The following is a 27,104-nucleotide window of genomic DNA, read 5'->3' on the forward strand; positions in this document are numbered from 1 at the left end:
AACATGGCCTTATCCTGCCTTTTCTAGTGTACATGTATAATTGCAAGGACCTGTTCATAGGGGCTCTCACTAAAGCTATGACAGGTTAGGGACTTACATGAGGAGGTCTATTGGTATTTTGCTTTGAGCTCTGGGCAGTTTAAAAGTATTTGCTGTGGGGAGAGAGATGTGCATAGCAAGGGTGTCTGACTGCACGATATAATTTATGATACTTCTGCCCTCTGAGTGGCAAATGCATTTTTTTTTTCAATTTAAAAAGTCCAGCAAAATGAACTTCAGAAACAGATAGCTCCACACAAACCATATAGTGATGCCATGACCTATTCAAAGAAAGAGACAATTGAGAAGATTCTCCCCTTGACTACATGCACCATCCTTTTGGCTGGAGTTTTGAAGACAAGGAAGCTTTGTCACAAGGACCATCTTACTTTCTCAAATTGAAATGCTGTCTGTCCCCTGTACTGGAGCAGTATCTGGCTGCTTAGAGCATGGCCTTGGTGCCAGTGACTCCAGCTTGATCAGCCCATACCCTGCATGTTCTTAACTTCTCACTCGTTTTTCTTTGTGTCTGCACAGCTGTTTATGCAACTTTGAGGTAACTCACATTTGGAAACTGAATTTTGCTTCCAGGTAGGTTTTCAGCTGAATCAGTTTGTTGTCCCACCACACAGAGGGTGGTGTTGGCATGGTGTGGGAGCAGTGTGTGAGCAGGGAAGAGCAGCTGCTGCAGAGAATGTGTCCGAGGCCTGGGAGGCTGCAGTCAGCAAGAGGGAAAATAGGTAATTTAATCAAGGCCAAATGTTTATTACCCTTCTGGTGCCTGTGAAATCTGAAAACTGTGTGTCATTGTCAAGGCATGTCTCTGTCTCTCTAATTGGTGGGTTTGGCATCAGGGTTTGGTTGCCTTCTTCTGTTTATTGTGCTCTTTTAGTCAGTCTTTGCATTTATTATTTGCATCACTCACTGATGGAAGTGAAAGGAGCAGCAGTCCCAGGGTAATGTAACTGTCCAGAGGTTTGATTACTCTTGCAGCATTGCTACTTAACACTTGTGTGAAAAGACAGCTGGCTGTGGCTTCTGCTTTCCAGAAGTAGTGCAAGAGCTGTATATTCCCTCCTTTAAAAAAGTGCCAGGATTATGGAATGCACCTCAGCAACCAAACACAAGCTTCCGGGCATAGGAAGTAAGAAAAATCAGCTTGTTTTTGTAGAGGAGATAGCAGGAACAAAGAATATATTCTTGTATCGAGAAGTTGTTGTAGGAGTGGTGACATCAGTTGGATTTTAAGTTCTTTGTCCATAGGTGTCAAGGAATTTAGGGAACAGGACTGAGAAACAAACCTTACAAGACCAATACTTTTTTGTGCTTAGTGTATGAAGCATAACACAGGCTCTAAACAGGGAGCAGCAGTTGCCTTGAAAACTGGGTGTTAAGGTGACTGTTGTGTGGAATAGACAAGATTTGGAGTTAAAGAAGAGCTTTTGAGATCAGGTATTTGGGGAAAAGCTGCTATCCCAGAAGAGATTTTTTTTTCCAGGTTTTCCCCTTAGTCTTGGGATATGGTCCTGTTATCTCTGGAGGAGAATTTTGTGGGAAAGCTGGTTTTTTTTTTTTTTTTTTGGTGGGGAAGCTCTTAATTCCGGACAATAAGATTTACCCTAGCCAGCATTTTTAAGTTTCTGTGAGTGTAACTTAACATCCTGTTCTCCAATGAATGGGAGTAGCTCAGGTCTGTGATCAGAATTTGTTTATTTTACAATGACAATAGTTAACTGCTTGAGAGAAGAAAGACCTACATAATGAGTAGAGAACACTGGAGAAATGGGTGATCTGCTTAGTCATGCAGGCTACGTCGGAAAATGTCTTTTTTTTTTTTTCTGTTTCTTCCTTAAAAAAAAAAAAAGTTTAGAGGTGCCTTTTCCTTCCTCCTGTACTTACCATAGCACTCACAAAAAGCAAGAGAGGAGATCTTATATTTCAATTAAATCAATACTTCTGGCCAGTGAAATGCTTATTTTAACAGAATAAGATACTTGGCCTTTGTGCTAGTGTGGAACCTCCTTGAGAATATCTATCCTTTTATTGTGATGAGAAAGTCTTTAACTTTTACTATTTGCCTCCTTCATTCCTAACAAGGGGGCAACTGTGTATGAAGTAGATTGAGATTTTTACAGCATTGCCAGTAAATCTCCTTTAAAAGTGCAATGTAATTAGTTTTCTCTGTTAAAGAATGCTGTTGATTGTACCCCAAATCTCCCATCAAAATAAGAGTTGTAGTTACCTACACAAATTCCTATTTCAGCCCAAATCAATAATAATCAAGAATTCCTACAATTAGATAAATGAGCAGGTTCAGTTAAATGACTGGGCAAAAAAACTGGCCAAGCCCAGAGTGTTGGAGAATGGTGCCACATCCAGCTGGGCACTAGTAGGGTTCCCTAGAGTTCAGTACTGGGGCCAGTCCTATGTAATATCTTTACCTATGACTGGACATGGGCATTGAGGGCACCTTCAGTAAGTTACCAGGTGACACCAGTTTGGGCAGGAAGGCCACAACAATGCCCTGCAGCATACAGGGTGGGGCAGAGTGTCTGGAAAGCTGCCTGGCAGGAAAGGACCTGGGGTGTCAGTCAGCAGTGGCTGAACATGAGCCCAGGTGGCCAAGGAGGTCAATGGCACCTGGCTTGTAGCAACACTGGTGTGACCAGCAGGACCAGGGCAGTCACTGTCCCCTGTGCTGGACACTGATGAGACACCTCAAATCTTGAATTGAGTTCTGGGCTCCTCAGGACAAGAAAAACATTGAGATGCTGGAGCTTGTCCAAAGAAGGGAATGGAGCTGGGGCAGAGTCTGTAGCACAGGTCAGATGAGGAGCAGCTGGGGGGGCTCAGCCTGGAGAAAAGGAAGCTCAGGAGGAACCTTACTGCCTGTGCAACTCCCTAAATGGAGGTCATAGCCAGGTGGGGCTTGGTCTCTCCTCTCAAGAAACAAGCAACAGGTCAAGAGAAAATGGTCTCAAGTTATGCCAGGGAGGTTTAGAGTGGATATTAGGGAAGATCTCTTCATTGAAAGGGTTGTCAAGCATCAGAACAGGCTGTTTAGGGAAGAGGTGAAGTCACCAGCTCTGGAGGGATTTAAAAGATGCCTCAATGTGACACCTGGGGACATGGGTTAGTGGTGAACTTGACAATGCCAGGTTAGTGGTTGGACTCTGTGGTCTTAGAGCTCTTTTCCAACCCAAACAATGCTGTGATTCAAGACTAATAATTCAATAATCTAACTAATAATTTTAAAGGAGGGGAGAAAAATAGAGATAAGGCAAGAAATTTCATTCCTGTTGTATTTGGGGGGATAACAGCATCTGAGTGTAGGGATGTTGACTTCCTAGGACATGCGGTCGCCTTCACTTGGGATGGTAACAAAGCCAAGAGGACTCAAGAAGACCTGGCTGTCCTGCTGTTCCCTCTGTTCTTGCTCACTGGGCATGGCTGCCAGTCAAGCAGTATTTGCAAATGTTAAATGAGCTTTGATGGAAAACGTGGTCATTTGGGGAAAGCACTTGACTGAGACTTGCTCTTAACTTTGAGAGAAAAAATACCCAAAAGGTTGTGGGTTTTTTGAAGATCACAGCCAAATGCTCTTTGTCATTCTGCTTCTGAATCTTGGAAATGTAACATTTTGAATTCTGCATGGGTATGAATTTACAGTATTGTGTGCTTGGTAAGAACAAGTACTGCAAAAGACGTTGCTAGGATTAATAAAAGTTAAGTGAATTTATACGCTTGGGAGACAGTGACGTTTTTACTCTAAAAGAGCTGTGTTTAGTAGCCAGCAGCTACTTCTCTAGATGACTGTTGTGGTGCTTATTTGTCATATGGTGTTTTACAGTAATTTGTTTTATGTCCCTTTTCAATTGCACCTTCCTGGTTTAACACTGGATATGCCTATGCTGGTTGGTAGTGAATATCCTGTTTGGCATATATTGGGACAGGACAGTTGGATATGTTTACCAAAAGGGTATGGTGTCCCTCAGGATATATTATCTTCCTGCTAATATTTGTGTATCTCCTTAGTCCAGCTTGTATTGTGCTGCTTTTAAAGCTCTTTTGGAAGTAAACTTTCGTATGTAGAGTCTTATATTCACAGTTTTATAAGCTAAATGCATAATATGCATATCATGAGACTCATAGCTCTGTTTCTTTTGTAAAATAATATTTATTAACTCCATTGGGATAATTTTTGTTTATATGCAAATGATCCCCTCAGCAGCGTGTTGGGTTGTTTGTGCTGTATGGGGGGAGGCAGTAAGCTACATTGTTTTCCCTTTCAGACCTGTCCAAATCATTGGGAAGTTTTCAACCAGCAAAACACGACTAAAGTGGCACTTCCATTACTAAGGACCGAACCACAGGAGGCTCCTTCATACAGTTGCTTTCCATGTGAGCTGCCTATAGCGTCAATGTTAAGTGTTATCCAAGTAGATGTATTTGTGCAGGATAGGTAAGGATCAGTGTGAGTGTTTCATTTTGACCTGTTTAGTGGGAAAGGCAAAGAACAACAGGTTTTGGTGACTTCGTTCTCAAAACTAGCAGAAAAGTGACGCTTTAAGTTTTTCCAGCACTGTGCAATGTTGCAGGGAGGGAATGGCTTTTGGAGGGAATGACTCTGAAAGAAGTTTATGATAGTTTTTAATCATTTAATGGATTTTTAATCTACACTAGAATCCAATCAAAATTAGTTTAATGTCTGATTGCTTGGCAGCAAATTGGGTCTAACATATGCTAATCATCATCTTCATATCACATGAGTTCAAAACTGTTTATTTCCATTTCCTCCTACTTCAGGATTTTTTGGGCTTCCTCTTTCTTGTTTTTGCTCATGTTCAAGTTTCTTTGGTAAACTGTAGGTGGCATAAGTAATACTTCCTTGTCCCTGGTGTAATTATCATTGCTGGAGGTGGGGTAGGGAATAAAGAGGAACAAACCCTTGTGGAATTCTTCTATTTTCTACAAGCTACATAAACCAGAACCTCAGGTTTTAAGTCCAATTTTGAAGAGGGAGAAGGATGAGGCATCAAAACCAAGCTCCCAGACCTCTGTGATTCTTTGCCCTGAAATGCAGACCTATGACCACAGGCAGAGTTAAGATGTGTTTACTTTGTGGTCTGGTGATGACAGTGTGCAATGTGACTGGTGTCTGTCTCACAGGGGATGGTGGGCTGCCCTGGACTGCTGCTGATGAGAAAGCTCATTTCCTGAGCAGGGACACAGCTGAAGGCAGTGAATCATTCCCCTGCAAGGAAATGTGCTTCTCTGGGAGGCAAAGAGAGATGAGCGTGTGGATGGGTGTTACTGAGAAAATAGGATAGAAATTAGGCCTTTTAGCATTTGGAAAAATTGCAATTTTCCTCATCCTGAAATGTGAAAACGGTGTTTATGAGCTATCCCAGTCTGTTTCTTAGGGATACCCTTCAAGGAGGTAAGCCATAGTGTTAGCATATCTCAATGACCAAGGCCAGAGCTTGTCTTTGTAGAGTGACAGTGACTGATCTTTCCTTGAGGGGGGATTAACTCCATGCCTTTTCATTCCTCTCTGTTCCACTGCTTCTGTTTATGTAAGTTAGTCTTGGTTTATTACATAACTTCTTCTCTGGCACCTATGTATGACAAGAGCTTAAACTCTAAAGGGATCTTCCAGTTATCTGTATCTTTCCTGCTTGGGAATTGGCTCACATCTTGACATAGTTTGGGTGTTCACAAAGAGAAGGCTTGGCACACCTCTCCCATGAGCTGATTTTTCAAACCTGTCTTTTGGAATTTGAGAATGGTTATCATTAATGCCAGGTAGGCAAGTCTTCCTCAAATTAATCTGGTGTATAAAATGTATTGAATATAATTCAGAATCCTGACACACTGTGCCATACTATTGAGTTTTCCTCAATATTTAAATTTCCTCATAATTTAAAATATTTTCTCAGGATTTTACTCCTCACACAGGTCTTGGTTGTTTTTCTATAGCTGTAGCACCATGGGCAAACATGTAAAAGCACACTCAAAAGTGGCTTTTATATTGAAATGCTGTTTGCTTTGAAAGAAACAGTGATCAGGGAGGGAGGACTTCCTTTTCCCCGAGTTTTCTTTACCAGGGAATGCAAGTGCCATTTATGTAGAAGTTGACAAAGCTAAAAACATAGATGGAAATTCTGTGAAGTAAGAGAGAAAATTTTTATTTTGTGATGGTGTTAATCCAGATGAATTTCAGTAATTACTGGAAACAAAACTGATCACATGCTTCTTACCTCAGGTAGCCTGAACTTTTATGCAGTACAAAACAAACTGCTCTTGTATGGTGGTTTGCTGGTGAGGACATTTAGAGTATTTGAAAGGAAAGAGTTGATCTGTAGGAAGTCAGTTTCTGCTTTAATATGATTAAACAAAATTGCTTTTAGAAGCAATGCATCAGTGATTAGACAAATAATTATATACATATAAACACATACATATTTACACACACAAAAATATTTGCCCATTTCTGCTGCTCTGTCCAGAGGTGAAGGTCCTCTCAAAGCCTGTTGGGAAGGGAGCGCTGGCATCTTGTGGAGAGTTCAGGTTTCCTTTAAGGGTTACGAAATGTTGCCGCTGGTGGCAGTAGGGTGTTCCCACATCCCTCCCGAGCCGCAGGAGGGAAGGACCCTGTGGCTGGCGGGCAGCTCCCGCAGCAGGTGATGGATGCTCAGGTTGTGTAAGGAGCTGCAGATGCTGCCATTGACTCACGCTGGCTCTTTTTGTTCGGCTCGCAGTGGGAGCCAGGCCTTATGTAATGTTCATTGTCACATTCTCGGTGCCAGCACTGTCATGTCAGCAGAGGGGAAGGATTAGCTCTCCCTTTTCTTTCTTTATGAGTTGGTTTTAGGATTTTTTTTGTTTTTTTTTCATTTCTCCCACCCTTCTTGCAGCAGCTTTTGTTGTTTATGTTGTCAGGGAACAACCAGTTTCAGGCTGGTTTTAGTTTTGTGGTGCCTTTTAGGAGGGAGGTTAGCCTGGAGGGAATAAAAGAGCAGGTCCTGCAACTTGCACAAAACTGATATATGGATGTATTTTTAAAAGCAGTCTGTTACTTTTTTCTTTCAATCCCTGCTCCACACAGATCCCAGTGGGCTCCTTGATACTCATATCCAGTGTAGGTGAAGATTAGATCCATTGTCCAATATTTGTGTGGAGTGGGGAGAAGCGCACTTGCCTTCCTCAGAAGGCTGGTTCAGGACAAACAGATGCTCCCCAGTTTATGATTTTACAGGCTGCTTCTTTTTCCTTCCGTTTAATATTCCTGTGGAGAACACATTGCTTAGAGGGGATCAATGCCACTTAGTTTGTTTGCAATTTGAACAAGATGAAATGAAGGAGAATTGTTTTCTTCCTTCCCAGCCAGCAGCGTGTGGCCACCAGTTAGCTGTGAGTCAGAGCAGAGAAACTGCGTAGCTTGAGTCTCAACAGTCTCAGGCTCCAAAGATTTAAATCATGAAGTAATCAATTAAGGATGGCTTTAAATGCAATTTGGGGGGGAATAAGTTCCTGTTGATTTTTCAGGAAACACCTGTTTGCTTGGTTTAAAACATATAAGGGTCTGCTGGACTAGTATAGTACAACTTTTGGCTCCTTTTTGAAAAAACATTTATCCTTTTAGGTGATTCCCCCCACACCATAATTTTTAACTTAATTTAATAGAGGTGTTACTGTGTTGCATAGTGTAAATTAAAGAAATTCTAGTGTTTGTTAGAATCAAACTGTTAAAACCCACTGATCTCAGGTTTATTTCTTACTAGGCTTTTAAATTGAACAGAGAAGTATTGTTATTTTGCAATAACATTGAAAATTATCACTTGCAAGCTGTTACAAGGTTTTTGTCATAGAGAAGCTTAAGCTTGTGATTCTTTTACTGATGCATCTGTGTGCTTTATAATAATATTGTGCTAGATACTGAAGGCTGCCTATGAGGTGCCAAAATGGTGCTGGTAGTGATCTAACACACAGATGAGATTTCCTCCTAGGAACCAGCAGCTACCTTCATACACATCCAGTTTGGAGTGTTTGTTTGTGAGCTGAGAGTATTAAGAAAAATATGCCCCCAAACAACCGTTTTACTCTTTTGCTGCCGAACAAAAAAGAAAAACATAAAAGGAGATTATTATTACCATAAAACATCACTGTGTAGCAGAGACTGAAGAGCATTATGTAGTAGAGAGTTAGAAATACCTGTTTTTATTAAACTGTCTGTGCAAATCCTCTTGTGATTTGCCAGTGTGCTTGATCCTGTTTCTATGGCCAGGCACCACAATGGCCAGTGTGAAGTCTTGGTTACAAAACAGGCTTTAAGGGACAAATCTTGATGAGTCCCAGATATTGGGCTTGGCTGGAGGTTGGGGAGGTGATGGAATCCTCTTTACTGTTCAGCACTGGAGCAGCATTAGTGTTAAACCTGCCCTTTCTGAAGGGATTTGTATGGGATGAATGTGTACTCGGGAATGAGCATGTCCTGTACCTAAATCACTTGTGTTGTACTTCTGTAAAGTCACTTTGGCTTTTGTGGCTTTCTATAGGTACAGGGGAACCCTGCTCCTCCTCCCCATGTGAGGAAGGACTCCATTCTGCTCTATCCTGCATCCTTGCTTTTTACTCAGTGTTATTTGTAATAGTTAATTAAATAATGGTTTAGTATTTACAGTGCTGGTAAATGATGAAAGTGATGTACAGAAATGTCCAAAGTCCCCACATCCCCTGATGACTGCAGTTTCTCTTAAGAGTTTGGCTCGTGGCATGCATGACTCTGCTGTGAACAACTCTTGTCTAGAAGGGAAATTTCACATTTCTCTCTCAGCTTTATATGTAAGAAGTGATTTTAAAGATTGCACAGTGAAAGAAAAACATAAGCACAACAGAAATGTGTCCAAATTCTCAAGGTCTCCTCATCTAGAAGTGGACCTCCTTTCTGTGCAGGCTGGGGAGGAGGCATCAGCACATGGCATTTACTTACTATCTGAAGTGTTCTACCTTAAAAAAGCAAAGCCCAAAAAACTTCAGAACTATTTTTATCTTTGTTGAAAGCCGGGACATAATACATGAGAGAGACTGTCTTGGATGTTAATTTAATGTGCAGTTGATTGCAGGGTTTAACTTCTGGGTAGGATAAACATGACAGCTCTTTTCTCCTTCCTAAGCTAGAGGATTTTTTTCCAAGTGTTTCCCCCTAATATCCCATCCCAGTTTCTCAGCAGCCTCACCACTGTTGAGGCACTGTGCTGGAAGGCTGTCTGGCTATCTGCTGTAAGGGTGGTGCAGGGGCTTTGATTTGGATTTCCTGAAGCTGTAACCCTGCTCAGGCTCACATCCTGCTCGGGGGGCAGCTCCCAGCCGATCCAATGCAGGCTGGGGAGAGTCCGGTGGCAGGTAATCAGTTTATCTCTTGCAAAGTGCCCTTCCTCCAGCGATTAAACACTGAGCACAGTGTGCCTGCTTGTGCAAAGGCAGGAGATGGGGCAGGTTGGAATAAGTCAGCCATAAAACAGTAGCGGCAGCCACAATCTGGCCCTGTTGTGTAATTCCCCTTGGTGGGAGGCTCCGAACTGGGTCAGATCGGTGTGAGAAACGAGGGCAGGCTCTGGGCTGTGCACTGTGCACCGCGTACCTGCTGGCAGGGTGGGAGCTCTCCCGACACCCAGCTCGGGCAGCGGCAGCCAGCCCAGCACGGGGGAGGAGAGGGAGCGACATAAACAGCGGCACGACAATAGGCACAGAGGAGTTAACCATCTTTGTTTCAACCAGCTCTGCAAGGTTTAATTAAGTCTTTTCAAAAGCTTCTGTTTAACTCTCCCGCGTATGGCCAAGGCTGCCGAGCGGGTGTCAGGAGCTGGCTTATACAGAATCTGTGCTTACTGCTCAGCAAAAATAAAGCTTAGATTCGAGCCTTTTTGTGCTCCAGTCTAAGAGAGAGCTGCTCTCCATTGGGTTTGATTTTATCTATAGCAATGCAAGGACCTATGTCCTTACCTCTAAACAGTTTTCAGAGATTGTTTTGATTTTTTTGGTTTTTTTAAGGTGCTGGGATGAACAACGGAACATGAAAGGATGACATGCAGGAGGGTACTGATGGGAGAAACTGTATCATGTGTCGTTCTTTGACCTGGAGCATTTAGTGACATTACAGCACTTCTGCTTTTTCTGTTTGTAGATGAGAGTTCATTCCTGCCATATTAGCAGTGTTTGTGTTTCTTCGTTTGTTTGGTTTGGTTTTTGTTTTGGTCATGGTCAGTTTGGTGGGATAGTAAAACTTAGAAATTTTAAAATATGCTTCTGTGGATGTGGTTTCAAAGTGGTTAATAGCACAGGATGGACAACGTGGGAATACATAAATCCCCTTGAAATCCCAGGTGACCCACAAAGGTGACCCTATTGACCATTTCCTCCTGAAATGTAAGGAAACATGCAGCTTTGCAAGTTACAGATTTGAATATGTTTATTTTCATGAGGGCTGAATAGCAGCTGGAAGGGAACATTCTTGCTATGTAAAAGAAAAAGTAAGCCACTGTTTTGAAATACACGTAGACTTTAGCACAACATTTGTCAGGAAGACTTCTGATAATATGTGGCTTTGTGTCTGCAGCCCTTGTCTGAAGTCACCAGACATCAGAAAGCAAGTGATGCTGGAGGTCACTGTATTGCAGCAGCCTGACAGCAACTGTACCTGCCTACCAGCAGACCACAGAAGCTGAATTAATATCTTTGGCTTGTGTATGCTGGCACAGTTCCGCTTGAGCTAATTCAGATTTTGGCCTTTTCTACCATCTGCTTGACTGAGCCAACTTACTTTGTGTGACACATGTTATAGTGTAGGTACTTCAGTTGTCTCTGCCTGGTGGTAAAGTGCACCTGGGACTGAGTGGTGAAAGGCTTCCTGTTCCAAAGCCATTCTCTGCAAAGCCTGCTCTTCACCGTGTTTACTTTCTTTCAGACAGTCTTCAATGTTATTGAGGAAGTGAGAGGGGCAGAGCAGGGCTGATGACTTCAGCTGGAATAATTCAGCACACTCAACAGCTAGATTTTCAGCCCTGCTACAAGTGTGTTCAGTTGTCATTAACCTTCAGGTTTCTGAGTTCATCTGGTAACTGCAGAAACACAGCTGGAAATTAAATTTCTCTGTTTCTTGAAGTGTTTATAGATATTTGAACTGCCTTATCTGCTTAGAAGTTGGGGTTTTAGTCTTTTTTTTTGTTTGTTTGTTTTTAAGTGTCTGATTAGTTCTCAAGTATTTTATAGTTTGCACTGGAAATGTGGAATGAGTAGGGAGCAGTGGGAAGTGAGTGATGAGGAAATGTTTTTTTCATCTTTAAAGCTTTCTAGAGAATATGTGGGTATTAATTCTTCTGCAGCTTGATCTTTGAACACATCCTTTGCTTATGTTCCTTGAGATCAAGATGCTTCTTTATTTTCCTTTCTTGGTTGTATTTTTTTCCATCCATCTTACACATCTCCTTTAGGATCATTATGTGTGTATGGAAGAGAAGTGCTCGGGAGTACCCATCACTGTCCAGAAGTGACAATGCATGACCTTAACAGATAAACTTGTGGCTTTGTGATTGCCCTGGTCCTCTCTTTGGGTTTTATTTTTGTGTTCTACCACAATTTCTGCTGTGATGCACTGGAGTGGTGTGACACAAGTTATGCACAGCCAGCCCCAGTCCTTGTCCTTGAGAGAAAGGAAATACAAATTTTGTCTGATCAATCCTTCCTTTGTGTTTACTTTTCTTCTTGCCCTGTTTTACGAAGGGAGTCCCGCCTTTAGAAACTGGATCTTTGTTGTCTGCTGTCCAAATTATGAAGGTAACAGTTTTTGTTGTGTGGCTGGATCAGAGAGTTCAGCCAGGCTGGGATGAGGAGCTGGGTGACCCTTGCAGCAGGTACAGGTTTTTGTCTCTGACCCACACCTGCACACTGTGATGGTGATTGCAGGGATCAGGGTATCAGGTATCCAGGGGAGACTGATCCTTTTTTCTATGCTTCATGTTTGGATGGGAGTGTTCTGAAATTGTTCACATAATTTATTAATTTTTGCATCTCTGAATAATCAGACATTGATACCAGGAATCTTTCTGCTGTGTGCATGTCAAGGATACCAGTGAAGAGATGGAGAGTCTTCAATGCTGGCCTTGTATCAGTATGATCCATTTCTTATGGCATATGTTTTCTACACAGGATTTGGTGCTTTGTCTGACATCTGAGTCTGTTATTTAAAAGGCTGATACTGTTTTTTATGTGCAGTAATCCTGCAGTGATGTTGAGCCTTGAGGCCCAAAGGTTGTGATTTGCTGGGCTCATGTACCTCTTCTCTGTCCTTTCAGGGCTGCCTCACGGTAGAACATGAGCAGGTAATGCACAAGGAGCACCACTGGGAATCATGTCAGACGAGTCAATCTCAGGGAGTGATCCGGACCTGGACCCGGACTTGGAGCAGGAGGATATGGAAGAGGAGGAGGAGGAAGATGAGGAGGAGGCGATGGAGGAGGACAATGATGGGGATGACGAGGAAGACTTACTTGATGAAAGTGGTGAGTGAATGGGGTTGGGAATATACATTGTTATAGAAAACTCGCTTTGACCCTTCGGGAGACTGTGTAAGGGTTAAGATTTGTCCAGCTCCTCATAGAGAGAAGTGCTTATGTGGCTGTATAACCTAAACAGGGATTAACATATGTTAAATATGGACTCCTGGCCAAAAAGTATTTCAGTCATGAAAACAAGCCACAAGCATAAAGTGTGAGGAGGATAGAATTTTTAAACTAGCTTCAGATTTTGGGGAAGCAATTATATAAAGAAGTAAATAAGTCAATTTACAATTACTTGTATTATTTAAAGAATGTGGTGAAAATAAATATATTTACATTGTTGGCTTGCCCCATACATAAACAATTTGATGGATGCTGTGGACAATCATTGCTCATTCTCAGTAATCACCTTTAACAGCTGGAAAACGTTCTTTTCTGGCAGCATCCAGGTTGGATTCTCCTTTGTTTGTTTTACAAGATGAAAGATGGAAGTGCTGACTAAGTAAGTTGTCACCTTCCGTCCTCACCTAGTTCCACCTGCCCTACTCTCCTCTTCAGGAGAGGAACAATTCAGGTTAGGAGCAGTACAGCTGTTTGTGTGCCTGTGCTGTGCAGGTTACATCTGGGTGTTATTAGGTAACTGTTCTGGGTCGTGGCATGATCCTAGAAATGTTTCTTGGTCCAGCAGAAGGGCTGATGTTCTTGGGCACATAGACAGGAATGCAGAGCTCAGGTGGGAATTCCCCATGCTGAATTTGCCATCAAACTCTTTGTATCACAAAACTGTAGCCAGAGCCTAAGGGGATGCTCTATTTGTGTCCTTCAGAATTGCAATTTTTAATAACTTCTAAGGGTGTGCAGGTATTTGAATACATCTACCTAAAACTACTGAGAGTAGTCTTCCTTTTCTTAGCACAGAATGTCTTAAAACCGGATACTTCTCTCTTCTTCTAGTTGCTAAAGAATTTTTGGCTTCAAAGTAAATTGTTGTCCTCAAGTGTTATTTTGTTCTTATGTTCTTTCAGCCATGTGCTACTTGAAGATGCTGTTTTGATTTTAAGTGCTTTTATAAAAATATTTACACAAACAAATTGTATCCCTCTTTTTTTATTCATGTGATGGCTTTTTCTAATGAGAAAGTAGCAGAAATGGAAGTGTTAGTCCAGGTAAGAAACAAGGGAATTCCCAGTACCAACACAGATAAGAGTTACAAGGTCACAGATTGCTCTGTCTCAGAGACTAGTGGTGATGTTGTCACTTTGTTCAGGAGACCCTGCACCCAGTGGAGCAGTAGGAAGTGTGACGTGGTTGCCAAACTTTTATTAACAGAAGGGAGTGTCTGTATGTCGTGTCCAAGTGGGTCATTCCCCATGGTTATTTTATCATAGACTTATGTACTTTATCATCAACATCTATGTTATTGTGAGTAAATACTCAAAGTTGTTTGTCAGAATTATGTTTTCCAAAGCAAACGAGATCAAAGTAGGTAAACATTGTGAACTGCTAATGACAGCTGTTTATTTTCATGTTAAAACACTAGAAACATGTTTATATTCTGTATTTCCTAGTGACTAATTAAAAATAAATTTTAACAAATGTAGAAAATAATCAGGAACAGTAAAAAGAGAATTTACGTAAAACTAACGTGAAATATTTTTGTGGTTGTTCATCAGGTACAAGAGAAAATTCCCTTCCACAAGCTGAGCAAAGCTAGATTGCCTCTGAGGTTTCAGATTGTTCAGCTTTAATTCTGTCTGCCACAATATCAGGATGCTTTCTGGGTGCTTAGATGTGTAATTCTTTTCTTCTGTGGAGGTGTCCAGTCTACTTTTCCTGATACCTCCTCACAGCTACACACTGCCTCTGAAATGTCATTTGGCATCTATATCACCTTAGATGTAACATAAACCAGTCTCCTGCTCTGTGGCCTATGAAATATAACCAACTTCAGAATTAAGAAGTTCATTTTATTTTGCCCATTTGATGTTTGTAGTCCTGCCTCTTTGTCGATTAATCTCATTTATAAGTACCATATTGGGAACAGACAGTTTTATTCATAAGAAGGGATGCAGTGCTCTAATGTTTGTATTATGAAGCTTTTAAAAAGCTTAATTTTAATAATTTCTGTTAAAACTTTGTTCTTCCTATTCCCAGCTGTGCTGTTCTCCTCCCCTTCTGGTATTGTGGTTGTTCTGATCCCACTGGAGGTCCTGTGGGGATCTTTCCCTTGTGGATGGGCTTTTGCATATTTCTAGCACTACAGGCTTTAGATGATTATTAATTTTTCACAGCTATTTCTTTGGAAGGGTGACAGGCTCCATAAACATTTTCTCCAAACTGAAACTGATTTCTTGTTTTAAATAATAGTGATTATATAAATTACAAATCTAACATTTTTACAGTTTGCCTGCAAAATAATGGCTTTGTTTAGGATTTCCACATATTGATGGTGACTCAAGAACTTTCCAGTGTTAATGTCACATTATTCACACTTGGTGGTGGTGGATAGTATAATCTCAGACTTAGCAGTGACTTGTGTTTTGCATGTTGAACCTGTTTTTGTCTTTCTGATACATGTTATATGTGGGGTTAATACTTGTCATAGTTTGTTTCATAGTCTTGGAGTTCTTTTTACATTCTGGTACTTGAGTGCTATCCTCAGTTTTGGTGCCTTTTTCTCATTTCTGCTCAGTTTTGTTTGCATTTAGTATAGGCTGTCCTGTAAGTAGTCTAGAGTTTAGTTTGGACTCATATGGTACAGGCTTTCAGTCTTGGTGGAAGCAGCTCTTCAACCTTTTCCCCCTGCCCTCAAGGAAGGAAAGGAGCATGGAAAGCTAGTTTTTTGAATATTTCGGAGTAAGTAAAAGCTAATAACCACATAGCTTACATCCTTTATCCATTTCTTTAGTCGTGGTCAGCTGACAAACCTTAGCATCAGGTGTAGGAGCTCTTACAGCTTTAGGTTTTGTTCTTTTTGTAGAATGCTCCTTCCAGAACATACCTACCCTGACACTTGCAGCCCCTTCCTGGGCTGCCAGACTGCACACCCATCCCAGCAGCACGCTTCAGTCCTAGCCGGAGGCTGCCACTGCTTTGCCAGCCTTCTCATCCCTGCCCACTTCATCTGTTTTCTCATCACTTGTGGGTTGCAGCACTTGTTTTATCATGTTTGATTTTGCGATAGCAATGCATGACTGCTAAGAACTTTTTTTGTTAAATCCCTAAATCTTTTTCACTAGAAATGTGATGTACTGATGACTGTAGAGATGAAGGGCTGTTTCAAGTCCTGCACTTTTTCTCTGATCCTGGATGTTGCTCTGGGCTGTGTAGGACTCCAAAGGAATAAAAGCTAATTTGAGCAAAGAGGAAACAAACCTCCAATATGGATTTTACAGATCATTTCAAATGCACGGACTGTTCATACCTCAGAGCTTTCCCGAGGAAAGCTGCTGCGTGTTTGAATGAATCCCACTGTACTGTTATGTTTTTCCACTTTCTGAGTGTCTCTGGATTATTCTGATTGATGTCTCTGGAATTCATTATCTCTTATTCATACATATTGCTGTAATTCGGTTATTAATAGTGATGGAAAGTTGCTTGTTTCTTACCTCTGAGTATATGGGTTAAACAGTTTTTTAAAGTGCCGTTCAGGGGTAAAAGTGGTTGTTCAGTTCTCTGAAAGATGTCTTAATGAGCACAAGCATTCAGACATTGCCCTCAAAGGCTCCTAGTTGTTTTTGCATTACAGGGTGCATGGTACAGCAGACAGGGTTTGGAATTAGTGCTTTTAGGGCATAGTAGTGAACAATTTTCCAGTACTACAGTAGTGCTGCGGTTCTCACTGTACAAAGATACCAGGCGATACCAAATAATGTCTTAGGATGCTGCTGTCGTGAAAAGACAAACTCCATGGAATTGACCTTGTCTTCTGCCCTATCTTGTGCACTTTTTCTCCTTTCCCAACTTTTCTTTCATTCCCCAGGGCTGGGAGTGTGCTTGCTCTGTGGCATCTCTGTTTGACTAGCGGAGAACTGGAGGAGCTCCCTCTCCCCAGCTTAGACTCATACTGTTCCTTCTGCTCCCTGACAAAGTGCTGGAGCAAACTGAGACTGGTTTGTGTGGGGTTTCTGTGGACATACAGACTCTTAAAGAGGAGTGGATGAGGAGCATGGTTAGTGGTACAGAATAGCAAGTCCAGGAGAGGAGGACATGGGTGCACTGATCCTTTGCACTGCAGCTCCTTGGTAGGGTGAGGGTCAGGGTTGAGTCTCAGAACCTCTGAGAGTTGGCACATGAGGTGAGTGAGGGGGAAGAGAGAACCTTTTTCTCACCCTAGCCTCTTAAAACTGTGCTCATCCTGCTTATGACATCTGATAGCTCAAGCAGAGCTACCTTTCCTATCTGGAGCTTGATCCACAATGTGTTTTGGGAGTTGCTTCCTGCTTGAACTTGAGCTGCCACTTGGTACTCAGTTTTGAGTTTCCCACAATGCTAAGGCAGGAGTTCTTGACTTCAGATGGTAGCCACTGCTGATCCAAGCTTGAAAACATCTTTGCTTTCCTTGAACCTTCACTAGAGGAAAGCCTGTTCATTTAAAGGGGTCCTGTTTGATCAGCTTTTCCTACAATTTTCACTTGGTTGTTGAGGGGAAAAAATGTTGGCATGAAATTACAGCAATAATATATATTTTTGTTTAATATGATGTTCCTTTGTGGCTCTTTGTGGGTCATCATTGTGGGGTGAAATTACATTGAAAGGGAAATCAATTTCTGGCTGCCTGGGTAATTTCCTTGTCTAATCTGATAGGAAAAATGAGTAGTTAAAATCATACTTAGTAGAAAGTTCATTAGCACTTTGAGTTATTAAAGCTAAAATTATTTTGGAAATCTGTTTTTAAAGTCATGTGGAAGTGTGGGTTAATATTTCTTTGAATGATACATGAATGCATCCTTGAGGCACAGAGATCTACTGCTCACTTTGGAGATGGTGTTATTCATGTGCTTCCCACCCCAAATCATTCTATCTTTTCTTCTCCCCAACAAAGTGCTAGAACAAAACAAAACTGGGGTGTGTGGGAGTCCCCAGCTGGATGTGTGTGGTTGGGAACAGAGCAACTTTTTGTCCTTACAGGGGAAGAGAGGAAAGTCTTTGGTATAAATCCATTCATTTTGCGGGCTCCTCCTGCTCAAATACATGAGTTTTTGCTTTTTGACAGTAGTTATAAATTAGGTCATATTATACTCACCTGTATGAATCTGAGAGAGAGGCAGAGTATGGAGACAGTCTTGCTCTTGCTAAATGGTATTCTATTCTATATCATTTTATGTCCAGATTTAGAAAGGCCCATGCTGCTGGAGATAAAAAGGAAAAGAAAAAAGGAACTGCTGTTAGAAAGTAATTTCCCTGTACTTTTTACTTGAAATGAATGATCCTGCTTGTGTCGGTAAATGAAGATTTGTCCCAACAACTTGAAATCTTTTGCCTTCTACTTTTGACCAGACTACACAGCATTTTCTTTTAGGGTACACTGGTTTTAAGTTGTCCTTCCCATCTACTAGAAAAATTAATTTATTCCTTGAGAGGAGGAGCAATTAAATACTTACTACTTCAATCTCTCCACTCCTTTCAGAAAGCTGTCTCTCACAGCTGTTTCTCCAGGTGGCACCAAGGGCAGATGGGCATGCCAAGGTCAAGGCAGCCTCAGAGAACATAGCTGATCTTTGAGAAACCCTGCTTCCATCTGCTGCAGCGTGTGGCACAGTGGACTTGGTTTCTACCGTGCTTTCTGCCTCAGGCTGGTGACATGTGCTTTGATCTCCTGTCCTTGTTTAGCTGGAGGCAGGTGCCAGGGGCTAGGGAAAGGCACAAGCCCATCAGAGTAAGCTTGGCGTGGAGAGAAGGCTCTTTTTGTTGGTTCAAAGTGGATGGGTTGGAGCAAAAGGTGTGGAAAGAAGCAAAAGTCAGGGCTTTCCTAAATGTAGAAAAGCACTGAAGAGGATCCTGAGGGAGGCTTTGTGAGCTCCTCTGTGTTCTGTATGTACCTCAGAGTGATGAGTCCCCTATAAGTTATAATCCTGTAGTTTAATCTGTAAGTGGATGTTTGCAATGCACAAGGTGGATTTCTTAGGGACAAGGGAAGAGTGATGATTGACATATCTCACTTTTTCCTTCTTGATAGGTTTCCCTATGTAGATTCTTTATTTTGGTTACTGGTAGCTGGATGCAGCTCCCTCTGGAGCCCATCAGTACTATTTCCAAGGAAACTGGAAAAGCATATCCTGGGGGAAGCAAACCTCTGCTCAGGTATAGGTTTGTTGTCTATGCAATTGCTCTGGTCTTATGAAAGAGCCAAACCTGACCTTCCAGGTACCACTGTGCACTTTGATGTTTTTTAAATGCCCAGTGGGTTTTCATGCTTGTAGTAACTTTATGTAGACTGTCTTCCAAGCCAATAATTGCCTGAAAAGAGGATGGCCTGCGTGGTACCATAGAGGTACAAAAACAATAATTACCTGTAAAAGAGTTGTAAGCTAATATCCTGTCTATTGACATGTGTTTAAACTTAATCAGATTGTCATAGGAAACTGAATTACATTTAAAAATGATCCTGATGGATCAGAGTGTTTAAATGTGCTTTATCAGGTAGGTGTGGGGCTCAGCCTCACGGTTGTGGGTAACTCAGTCAGTAAATGTGCATTCAGTTGCAGATAGTGGATGCATTTCTCAGGTGATGTACTATAACTAAGAAGTTGAGGGGGTTTTATTGTTACCTCAGTTCCTGAAAGTGATAAAAGCTTTTTGTCTGTTCAGCATACACTCTTTGCATCCACAAACCTTATGTTTGAAACTTGTTTTGGTTTCCTATGACCCAGAAAATTAGGAGCTGTCTGACTTCTATGTTTCCACAGTCCAGCTGAATAAAATATAAAAGATGAAGTTAGTATCAAAGGGGGAAAGAGACTGGATGGTAGCATTTGCAGTTTTAGCAGTCCTGGTTACTGAGTAATACAGAAAGGTTCCATTGAAATTGCAGAGGAGGTTTGCCTCTGATTTAGTCAAAAGCCCCACTGATTTCTCTGGGAACTTTGCTTCATTACAGAAGGCTGCAGATTTTACCCATTATTTTTTTCCTGGCAGTTTCCCGGGAGCACAGTGTGTGTGTCAGAGCAAAATGGTGTTAGTGTGTGCAGTCTGAGGAGCTTGGTCCTGCCCAGCCAGCGAGAGGCTGTGCCCCAGCACATTGTGTAGACCCTGTGACAGGCACCCTGCTCTCTTGAACTGCATTTACTGGACTCACTAAATGGTGATGTTAAAGAAAAATCCTCTTGGGTACTTTGCTGGGAACAACCAATGCTGGATGCTTTGTTGTCTACCCCTCTGCCGATTCAGAAGCTGCATATTGCCTGGCTGGGCATGTTGTTGTGTTGGGGCAGTTTGGGTTGTGGGAGGATGGTAGAGGTCCCTTGCCTGCAGGCAGTTTGCCAGTAAATCTGGGAGGAATGGGGAGGAGTGTGGGAGGAGTGGTGCCTGAGGTTCGGGGGGGCTTAATGACTGATTCCAGCATTCTAACTAACCCTGTGAACTAGGTTATTCTCAGCAGGGTGAGGTGTGGCCTGAGGGCTGCTGTGGGAAGGAAGGATGAGATCCTGAGGAGTGCTGTCCCCCAGCCCCCTGCGCAGGGGATTGCGGACTGCCGATGTTGCCGGTCAGTGCTGAGCCTTTTGCCGGCTGCCTGCTCTGTCCCAAAGCGAGAACTCTTCCCTGGTCTCCTCGGCTTATCCCGAGCAGGGGGAAGCTCCAGAGGAAAACGTCGGTGACTCCCCTGCCCGCCTCCCAGGCTCTCTTCCTTTTTGAGAGGGTGGCATAAAGTCTGGCATAGTCTGAGTGTTATATAACCTGGAGTAATGACTTGCTTTACTTCTTTAAAAGGAGGTGATGACGCCAGAGCTCCGCTTCCTTCAGAGCCGCCAATTGGGCGCAGGGACTGGCAGATCTCGTGAAATGATGTGGTGTTATAACCAGCTACGCTTTTTTCCCCTCTTTCTCCCTCCTTCCCTTTGATCTGTTGCGTATGATGGAATACAAAATAGAAATCTTTCTATGCAGTTCAAGAGCAGCCCACATTCATGGCTCTGCATTTTCTATATATATATATGGAGTTTTCCAAATGTTTTTTTGCCTCTCTTTTATCTCTTCTCTTAAAGCTGTCACAAATATGAGAATTAGCATGAAGGTGTGGGGGAGCAGGGTCAAGGAGTGAGCAGTTATTAACTGTGCAAAGAATTACTCCAAGTTGTATTCCTGCTTTTCTGATAAGCTTTGCAGGATATAGGGGTTGTGCTTTATTGGCCAAAAACTTGCTTTTTTCTTTTCATACGTCAGATAGAGAATCTCTAAAAAAGGAGAGTCGCTCTTGGTCCTCTGTCCTGTTTTGTGCCTTTTTCCCCATATGTGTTTCCAATTGTCAGCTTTGTACCACGCCTGTTTATTGCTAATAGATACTGTATTCCCTCATCTGCAGCTTCTGAAACAGTGATGAAATCACACGGAAGCTAATTAGCAAATTTGTAATGTGGTATTTTCTGTCTTGAGCAGGTAAGGAGTGGCGAAGTCTCTTTGCCAAGTTCACTTGATGAGTGTGAGGAAGCTGAAGTGAAAATCCTCTGGTTTACATTTTAGGCAGCACCCCTTTTATGTTCAGATGTACTAGGTGAAACACTTCTTTGATTTTCATCTGAGTTTAAAACCATGCAAGGGGTCTTTAATTTCATTTTCCCCTAATTTGTGTGGTATTGTGCTGGTTTTAGAGACTGGTTGAATAAAATGTGCATGTAGCTATATATTTTATAAATAATAAAAGTGTGGAACGAGGTGAGGAACTGTTTTAATCAAACTAGAAGTATTCTTCCAATTTTAAAACACAATGTCACATCACAGTTACTTCCTTTGTCTTTTAAACTTCTTGTTTAGCCTGTAAAGAACCTGCAACACCAAACTTTCGGAAGTATCAGGTTCATCATTTAGATCAAAGTATTTTTTTTATTAACAGTATTTTGTACTGCAGATGTTTCAAATGTCTTGTTCACATTTTCTTCAATATGAGTTCACTGACTCAGTCTCAAAAAAATTCTAAGTAGGAGTCAGAAGACTTTATTTTCACTTGCAAATATGCAAATAAGAATGAGACAGGAGAATGCTACAAGATAAAATCTTTTTGGGCTAGGTGAACAGAAACTTCTAGTTTAAATCTCTGTCAAAACAAATTTTGCAATTAAAACATCTGCAGGTAATCTTCATCTATGTAAAGTATTTAAATACTTGAACTGCTAAACACAATTTTAAAATGGCGCTTTTATGTACTGTTAGCTTGCGATTTATGTCAAATTTGCACATAGCTAAAAATGAATGGAATCAAATTCAAGTTGTACAAAAAACTCCTCAGTGGTGCACAAATACATTTTGTCATCTACAGCAGCAGAAATCTATCAAGTTATAGAGATGAGGAATCAGTTTCTTGAATGTAACTGGGATTGTAAGTCCGTGGATTTAATTTTGATTAAAATGATGACAAATGTCTATGATATAAATTCTTCAATCTTAAATCATTACATCTTGTCTAGTAGCAGCTTGTTTTCTTTGGTACATTTAAACAACCTTTGAAAGCCTTGGAATCTCAAGCAGTGTGTTTTGCCCACAGTGCCAGTCTGAAAAGCATTTGCAAAAGGCACTGCATTGTGTCACTTCCTGTATTTTGTGCAATTAGATTTTTGTTACATTATGTACAACCCCTCCCCCCCGCCATGAATTAGATGTGTTTGGGAAAGAAAATACACCAAGATTTATAGGATTAAAAATAAAATGAGAAAAAACAGATTTATCAAGTTTTATGCTGTATGGTTCAGTCTAAAACTCACTAAAGTCAATGGAAAAACTCCTCTGATTTTCCATGGTTGGTTTAGATCTTATAAAAAAGAATTTTTATTTGCAGTGCAGTGTTTATTTAAAAAGCAAACAATTCTCAAAGCCCAGCAATACTCAGTTGCCAACACAGAGTGTTGTGGAGTCCAAGTGTGATTTTGTCTGAACTGTTTTGGGTGGATAAACAGCACCTTATACCATGTCCAACTCAAACCTGGTATTCTTGTGTGTTTTCTGTGTTGCTAAAACAACATGGAAACTAGGACAGGGAAAGTGGCCCTAATTATATGTGTATGTGCTCCTAGCAGGTGCTAATCAAGAGTGAAATATGGCTTTCAAGCCTAGTTCACATTCAATAACTTACAAACAATTTGGGTTAGTAGGCAGCTTTCCCACAGAGTAGAGGTCAGTGGGGTGTGGAGAAGGAGCTGGTGGATGTGGAGGATGGCTGGGAGAAAGCTGTGGGATGGGGAAGGGACTGTGCAGCCAGCATGGAGTAGTTGAGGGTGGGCAAGTGTGTTGGTTTTGCTTAGCCCAGAACATCAGCAAGGTGGTCATCATCAAGAAGGTCTCTTCTGCTGTATGGGGTGGTGATGAGGGTGAACAGCTTGGAGAGAAGGGAACCACCCCAGTTTGCAGGGACCTAGAGAGGGTGGCACATCACAGATCCATGCTTCTCTCTGATGCAGTCCTTGGTGTGTTTCATCAGGTCACTGTTGAGCAGACCCAGAGCTGCTCAGCCTGCAGAGCTCAGCAAGGGAGCAGGGGGTTGAGAGAACCAGGTGGATAACAGGCATGGGGAAGTAGGTACTCCAGCCTGAAGGTCTATGTGTTTTGGGATGTTTCGTTGGAATTTAGTTAGTTTAACTAACTTTAGTTTGATAATGTTCTCTGCTATACGGAGGAACTAACGTCCTGAAACACTTTATGGTCAATTTTCTTGTCTGTATAGACAGGTGTCGGTATGAGTTTTAATGCTTGTGAATTTGCAATGTTCAGGGATGCTGATATTGCTGCTGAAAAGACCTGTCAGTCAAATGAAAAGCATATTCTGAAAAGCCTTTATCTTGATATTCTGTGAAAATACAAACTTTATAGTGTTGTTTGGTTTTTTTAACAGGTAATCTTTTAAGTTGTTTGCAAGGGAATCTCTCAGTTGACAAGAGTTTTTTGAGAAGCCTCTTCTGATATATAGCACAGTTTGTACAATTGCAAAGAGCTTGTGGTTTCAGACATGGAAGGTGAGGTGTGACAGCTGGGCAAGATTTCAGACTCTATAGGGGAGGGAGATCATTGTTCCTTACTGGTGAGACTGGCCTCACGGAAAAGCTATTCAGTAAATGGACTTATCTATAACAAGATTACCTTCCATGAGGAGATAATTTTATAAACTGACTGTTTCAGGCAGATCTAATTCTTGGCTGTGTGAATATGTATTTATCCTGGCTAACAGTGATGGCCTCGCCATAAGGCTGTTGTGAGTAGAAGAGCTAGAAAAATTCCTTTTCTGTTCCACACACTAAGGTGAAGAAGGAAATTCCCTTTTTATTACTGTGTGCAGAAGGACAGGTGTAGGTTGCCTGTTTCCCCCAGTGTATTGAACTTCCATTTTTCTCATGCTTGACTGCTGTAATATGGATGTGTTGTGGTTTAACCCCAGCTGGCAACTCAACCTCACACAGCCACTCATTCACCCTCCCCCAGTGGGATGGAGGAGAGAATTGGAAGGGTAAAAGTGACAAAACTTGTGAGTTGAGATAAAGGTAGTTTAACAGCAAAGCAGAACAAGGAATTAATCAACTACTTCCCATGAGCAGGCAGGTGTTCAGCCATCCCCAGGAAAGCAGGGCTTCATCACAGTAACAGGGACTTGGGAAGACAAATGCCATCAGTCGAGACATCTCCTCCTCCTCCTCCTCCTCCTCCTTTCCCCAGCTCTGTATGCTGAGCGTGACACCATATGGTCTGGGATATACCCTGGGTCAGGTGGGGTCAGCTGTCCCAGCTGTGTCCTCTCCCGATTCCTTGTGTACCCCCAGCCTCCTTGCTGGTGGAGCAGTGTCAGAAGCAGAAAAGGCCTTGACTCTGTGTTAGCCCTGCTCACCAATAACAAAAACATCTCTGTTATCAACACTATTTCCAACACAAATCCAAACCATAGCCCCATACTAGCTGCTATGAAGAAAATTAACTCTCTCCCAGCCAAAACCAGCACTGCATGCTTTGCAAAGTACCCAGCTGTATTTACACAAGTATTTGTTTTTAAATCTTGCTTTCCAGTTTCATAAATCTTTTAGGTCAGATGCTGAGATCATGTTTGCTTATTTATTCCAACCCTACAAAGTCCTTATAAGGCCTGTTGCAAGATCCTTGGCTATGTATTTCTTAATATATTTGTCCCTCTTTTCCCCCTTGATAAACATTGTGTACCAGCCAGGCTGTTTAAATTTGTGACACAGGTGAAAGGCTGTCTTGTTACTGAGTGTCTTACTTGTAACACAGTTCATATTTTTTTGTAAAATTTATATAGCTCTAATTATGAAAAATCATCTTGGGTTTCTTCCAAAGTTATGATGTATCCTAAAACACTGAGGGTATTTTGATGGCAGTAAGCATTCACAGTGCCCTGCTACCCTCTCAAATGAAAGGTCAAATAAAAATGGTTGGAGTCACACATAGGGTAACTGGGCTCTGCCCTAGCTGTGCTTGCAGACCTTTAGATCAGCCTTTGCTGTTGAGTGCAGCTCATTGTCCTGCAGGTCTGTGCCAGGGCTGTCGGACACAGCCTTCTTTGGGTTTCTTGTGCCTGTCCTGGTTTTCCCAGCACTCCCTCACCAGTTGTTTCAATAAACAGCTGACTTGTTACATGGACAAATGCTCACTACCAGCGAGCTCATTTCATTACCTGTCTCAGCCCAGGTTTGCTGTTTATTACTGGCATTAGATATGCCTGTGAAGGGAATTGGGCATGGATAAAGTATAAAGTCTCTGTAACAATGAAGAAGGTTAGGCAGGATGGATGGACTTTAGGGGTTCAACCACAGCATTAAGGGACTTGTTCTGTACTTATTTATTCTCTTCTGTGCCTATCCTGGTGCAGATGAATGATCGGGACAAAGCTTCACTTAAAGTAATCTCCCACTCCACAAATTCTGACAGGTTGCCTAAAAACTGAGAAATTTCGTTCATAGTCCATTTGCTGCACCAAGAGCCTTCTGCAACTCACAGTGCTCTACAAGCTGCTGATTTAACCAAGCAAACAGGATGCTCTTTCACCTGTTACTGTGCAAACAGGTTGCCAGCTCCATCAAATTGCTCAGGTTTCAGTCTCAGTTGTGCAGGTTTCTTGCAAATTAGCAGGCATCATGTAAATAGCTCATAAAATCACAATTGTTTTCAAAGCCAGAAAGGCTGTACGCCTTTATGCATTTCATTCCCACCCACTTTTCCTTATGTGCTCTGGAACTTGGAAGCAGAGTTACGGTCCTGCATGTCCCCTGCTCTGAACGTCCTGTTGTCTGTTGGGATTCCCCTTGCGCGGGGCCCCACCGGAGCCTGAGCGGTTATGTAAGGATTATTTTATTCTCAGTCTTGGTCTCTGCCACTAGTTGAACTGGATCACGGGCTGAGTGAATGGGATCTGATCCGTACGGCGTGCAGCTCCGCTGCTCCAGAGGAGAGACCTCCCCCATACACACCCACTCAGCCGCCCTGCTCCTCTTGTCTCCTCTAAAACTCTTTTTCCGGGCATAACTGAGGTTGCTCCCGCTGATCGGGAGCGCGTATGGAAGCCAAACTGTCCCGGCAGCACAGCTCCAGGCATCGGTCCCCAGTGGAGCAGCAGCTACCTCGGGCAGGGCTGTGTTGTTTGACTCTCCAAGCAGGGGAGGAGATAGTGACAATTTTTATTTAGGCTGAACACGAGGCATATTTAACTAGTTATATAACAGTGACCCTGGTCCGTCTCGGCTGGGTGCAGGGAGGATATATACGTACTGATTCCCGTCACACCAGCTGGGTGGATTCAAGCACTAGGAGCTATTTACCAAAGTTATTTTCAGAAACCTTGAGTGGAGGTTTCCCTGCCTGTACCCTGGACTGTTTTATCAGGAGTCTTTTCCCGCCTGCGAGCTGAACAGCCAGTGAGAGTGGATTTAGTGCTCGCTGGGCTGTGAGCAGAGATAAGGAGTTGTCGGGAGTGACTGGAAACTTTTGTCCTGAAGACGCTGAGACGAGAATAGCAGAAGAGCTGAGTGTGTGGCCACGTTGAACAAGTGTGCGGGCAGAGGGCTTGCCTCAGTGCACTGAGCAGCATGCTACTCTTGGATGAGTCTCAGCAGTTTCCAGGTAGGACTCAGGTGTGGGGTTTTGTGGGTTGATTTTTCTTTTCTTTTCTCCCTTGTTTTCTTTTCCCTCTTGCCTTCCTGTAACAAGCCATTCATTTTCCCACTCTCGTGCTGGAGCGCCTCACTCAGTGGCTAGTAAAATGCGTCAGGAATCAAGGCTCTTCTGTGGGGCTCAGGTTTTAATGTGCTCTCTACCAGGCAGGGATGGAAGAAGTTGAGTTTTCAGTCTGCCATTGCCTGTTGG

The 27,104-nt window shown here is 42.3% G+C and overlaps 1 protein-coding gene across 3 annotated transcripts in view; it reads left to right on the top strand.

Moving 5' to 3' along the window:
• Positions 1-27,104, top strand: part of RAD54L2 (RAD54 like 2) — a 67,492-nt gene that overhangs the window by 7,842 nt on the left and 32,546 nt on the right. For 2 of the 3 annotated variants that reach the window (XM_085072940.1, XM_085072938.1), the window contains exon 2: positions 12,393-12,599. In XM_085072940.1, the coding sequence (XP_084929066.1) occupies positions 12,449-12,599 (151 nt within the window). In that variant the 5' untranslated portion in view covers positions 12,393-12,448. Of the gene's footprint in view, positions 1-12,392; positions 12,600-26,142; positions 26,862-27,104 lie in introns of those variants that run through there. The other variant, XM_085072939.1, reaches the window with a different exon arrangement.

The sequence above is a fragment of the Lichenostomus cassidix genome, chromosome 12, assembly GCF_008360975.1.
Source record: "Lichenostomus cassidix isolate B80296 chromosome 12, HeHo_3.0, whole genome shotgun sequence".
Taxonomy (NCBI): Eukaryota; Metazoa; Chordata; class Aves; order Passeriformes; family Meliphagidae; genus Lichenostomus; species Lichenostomus cassidix.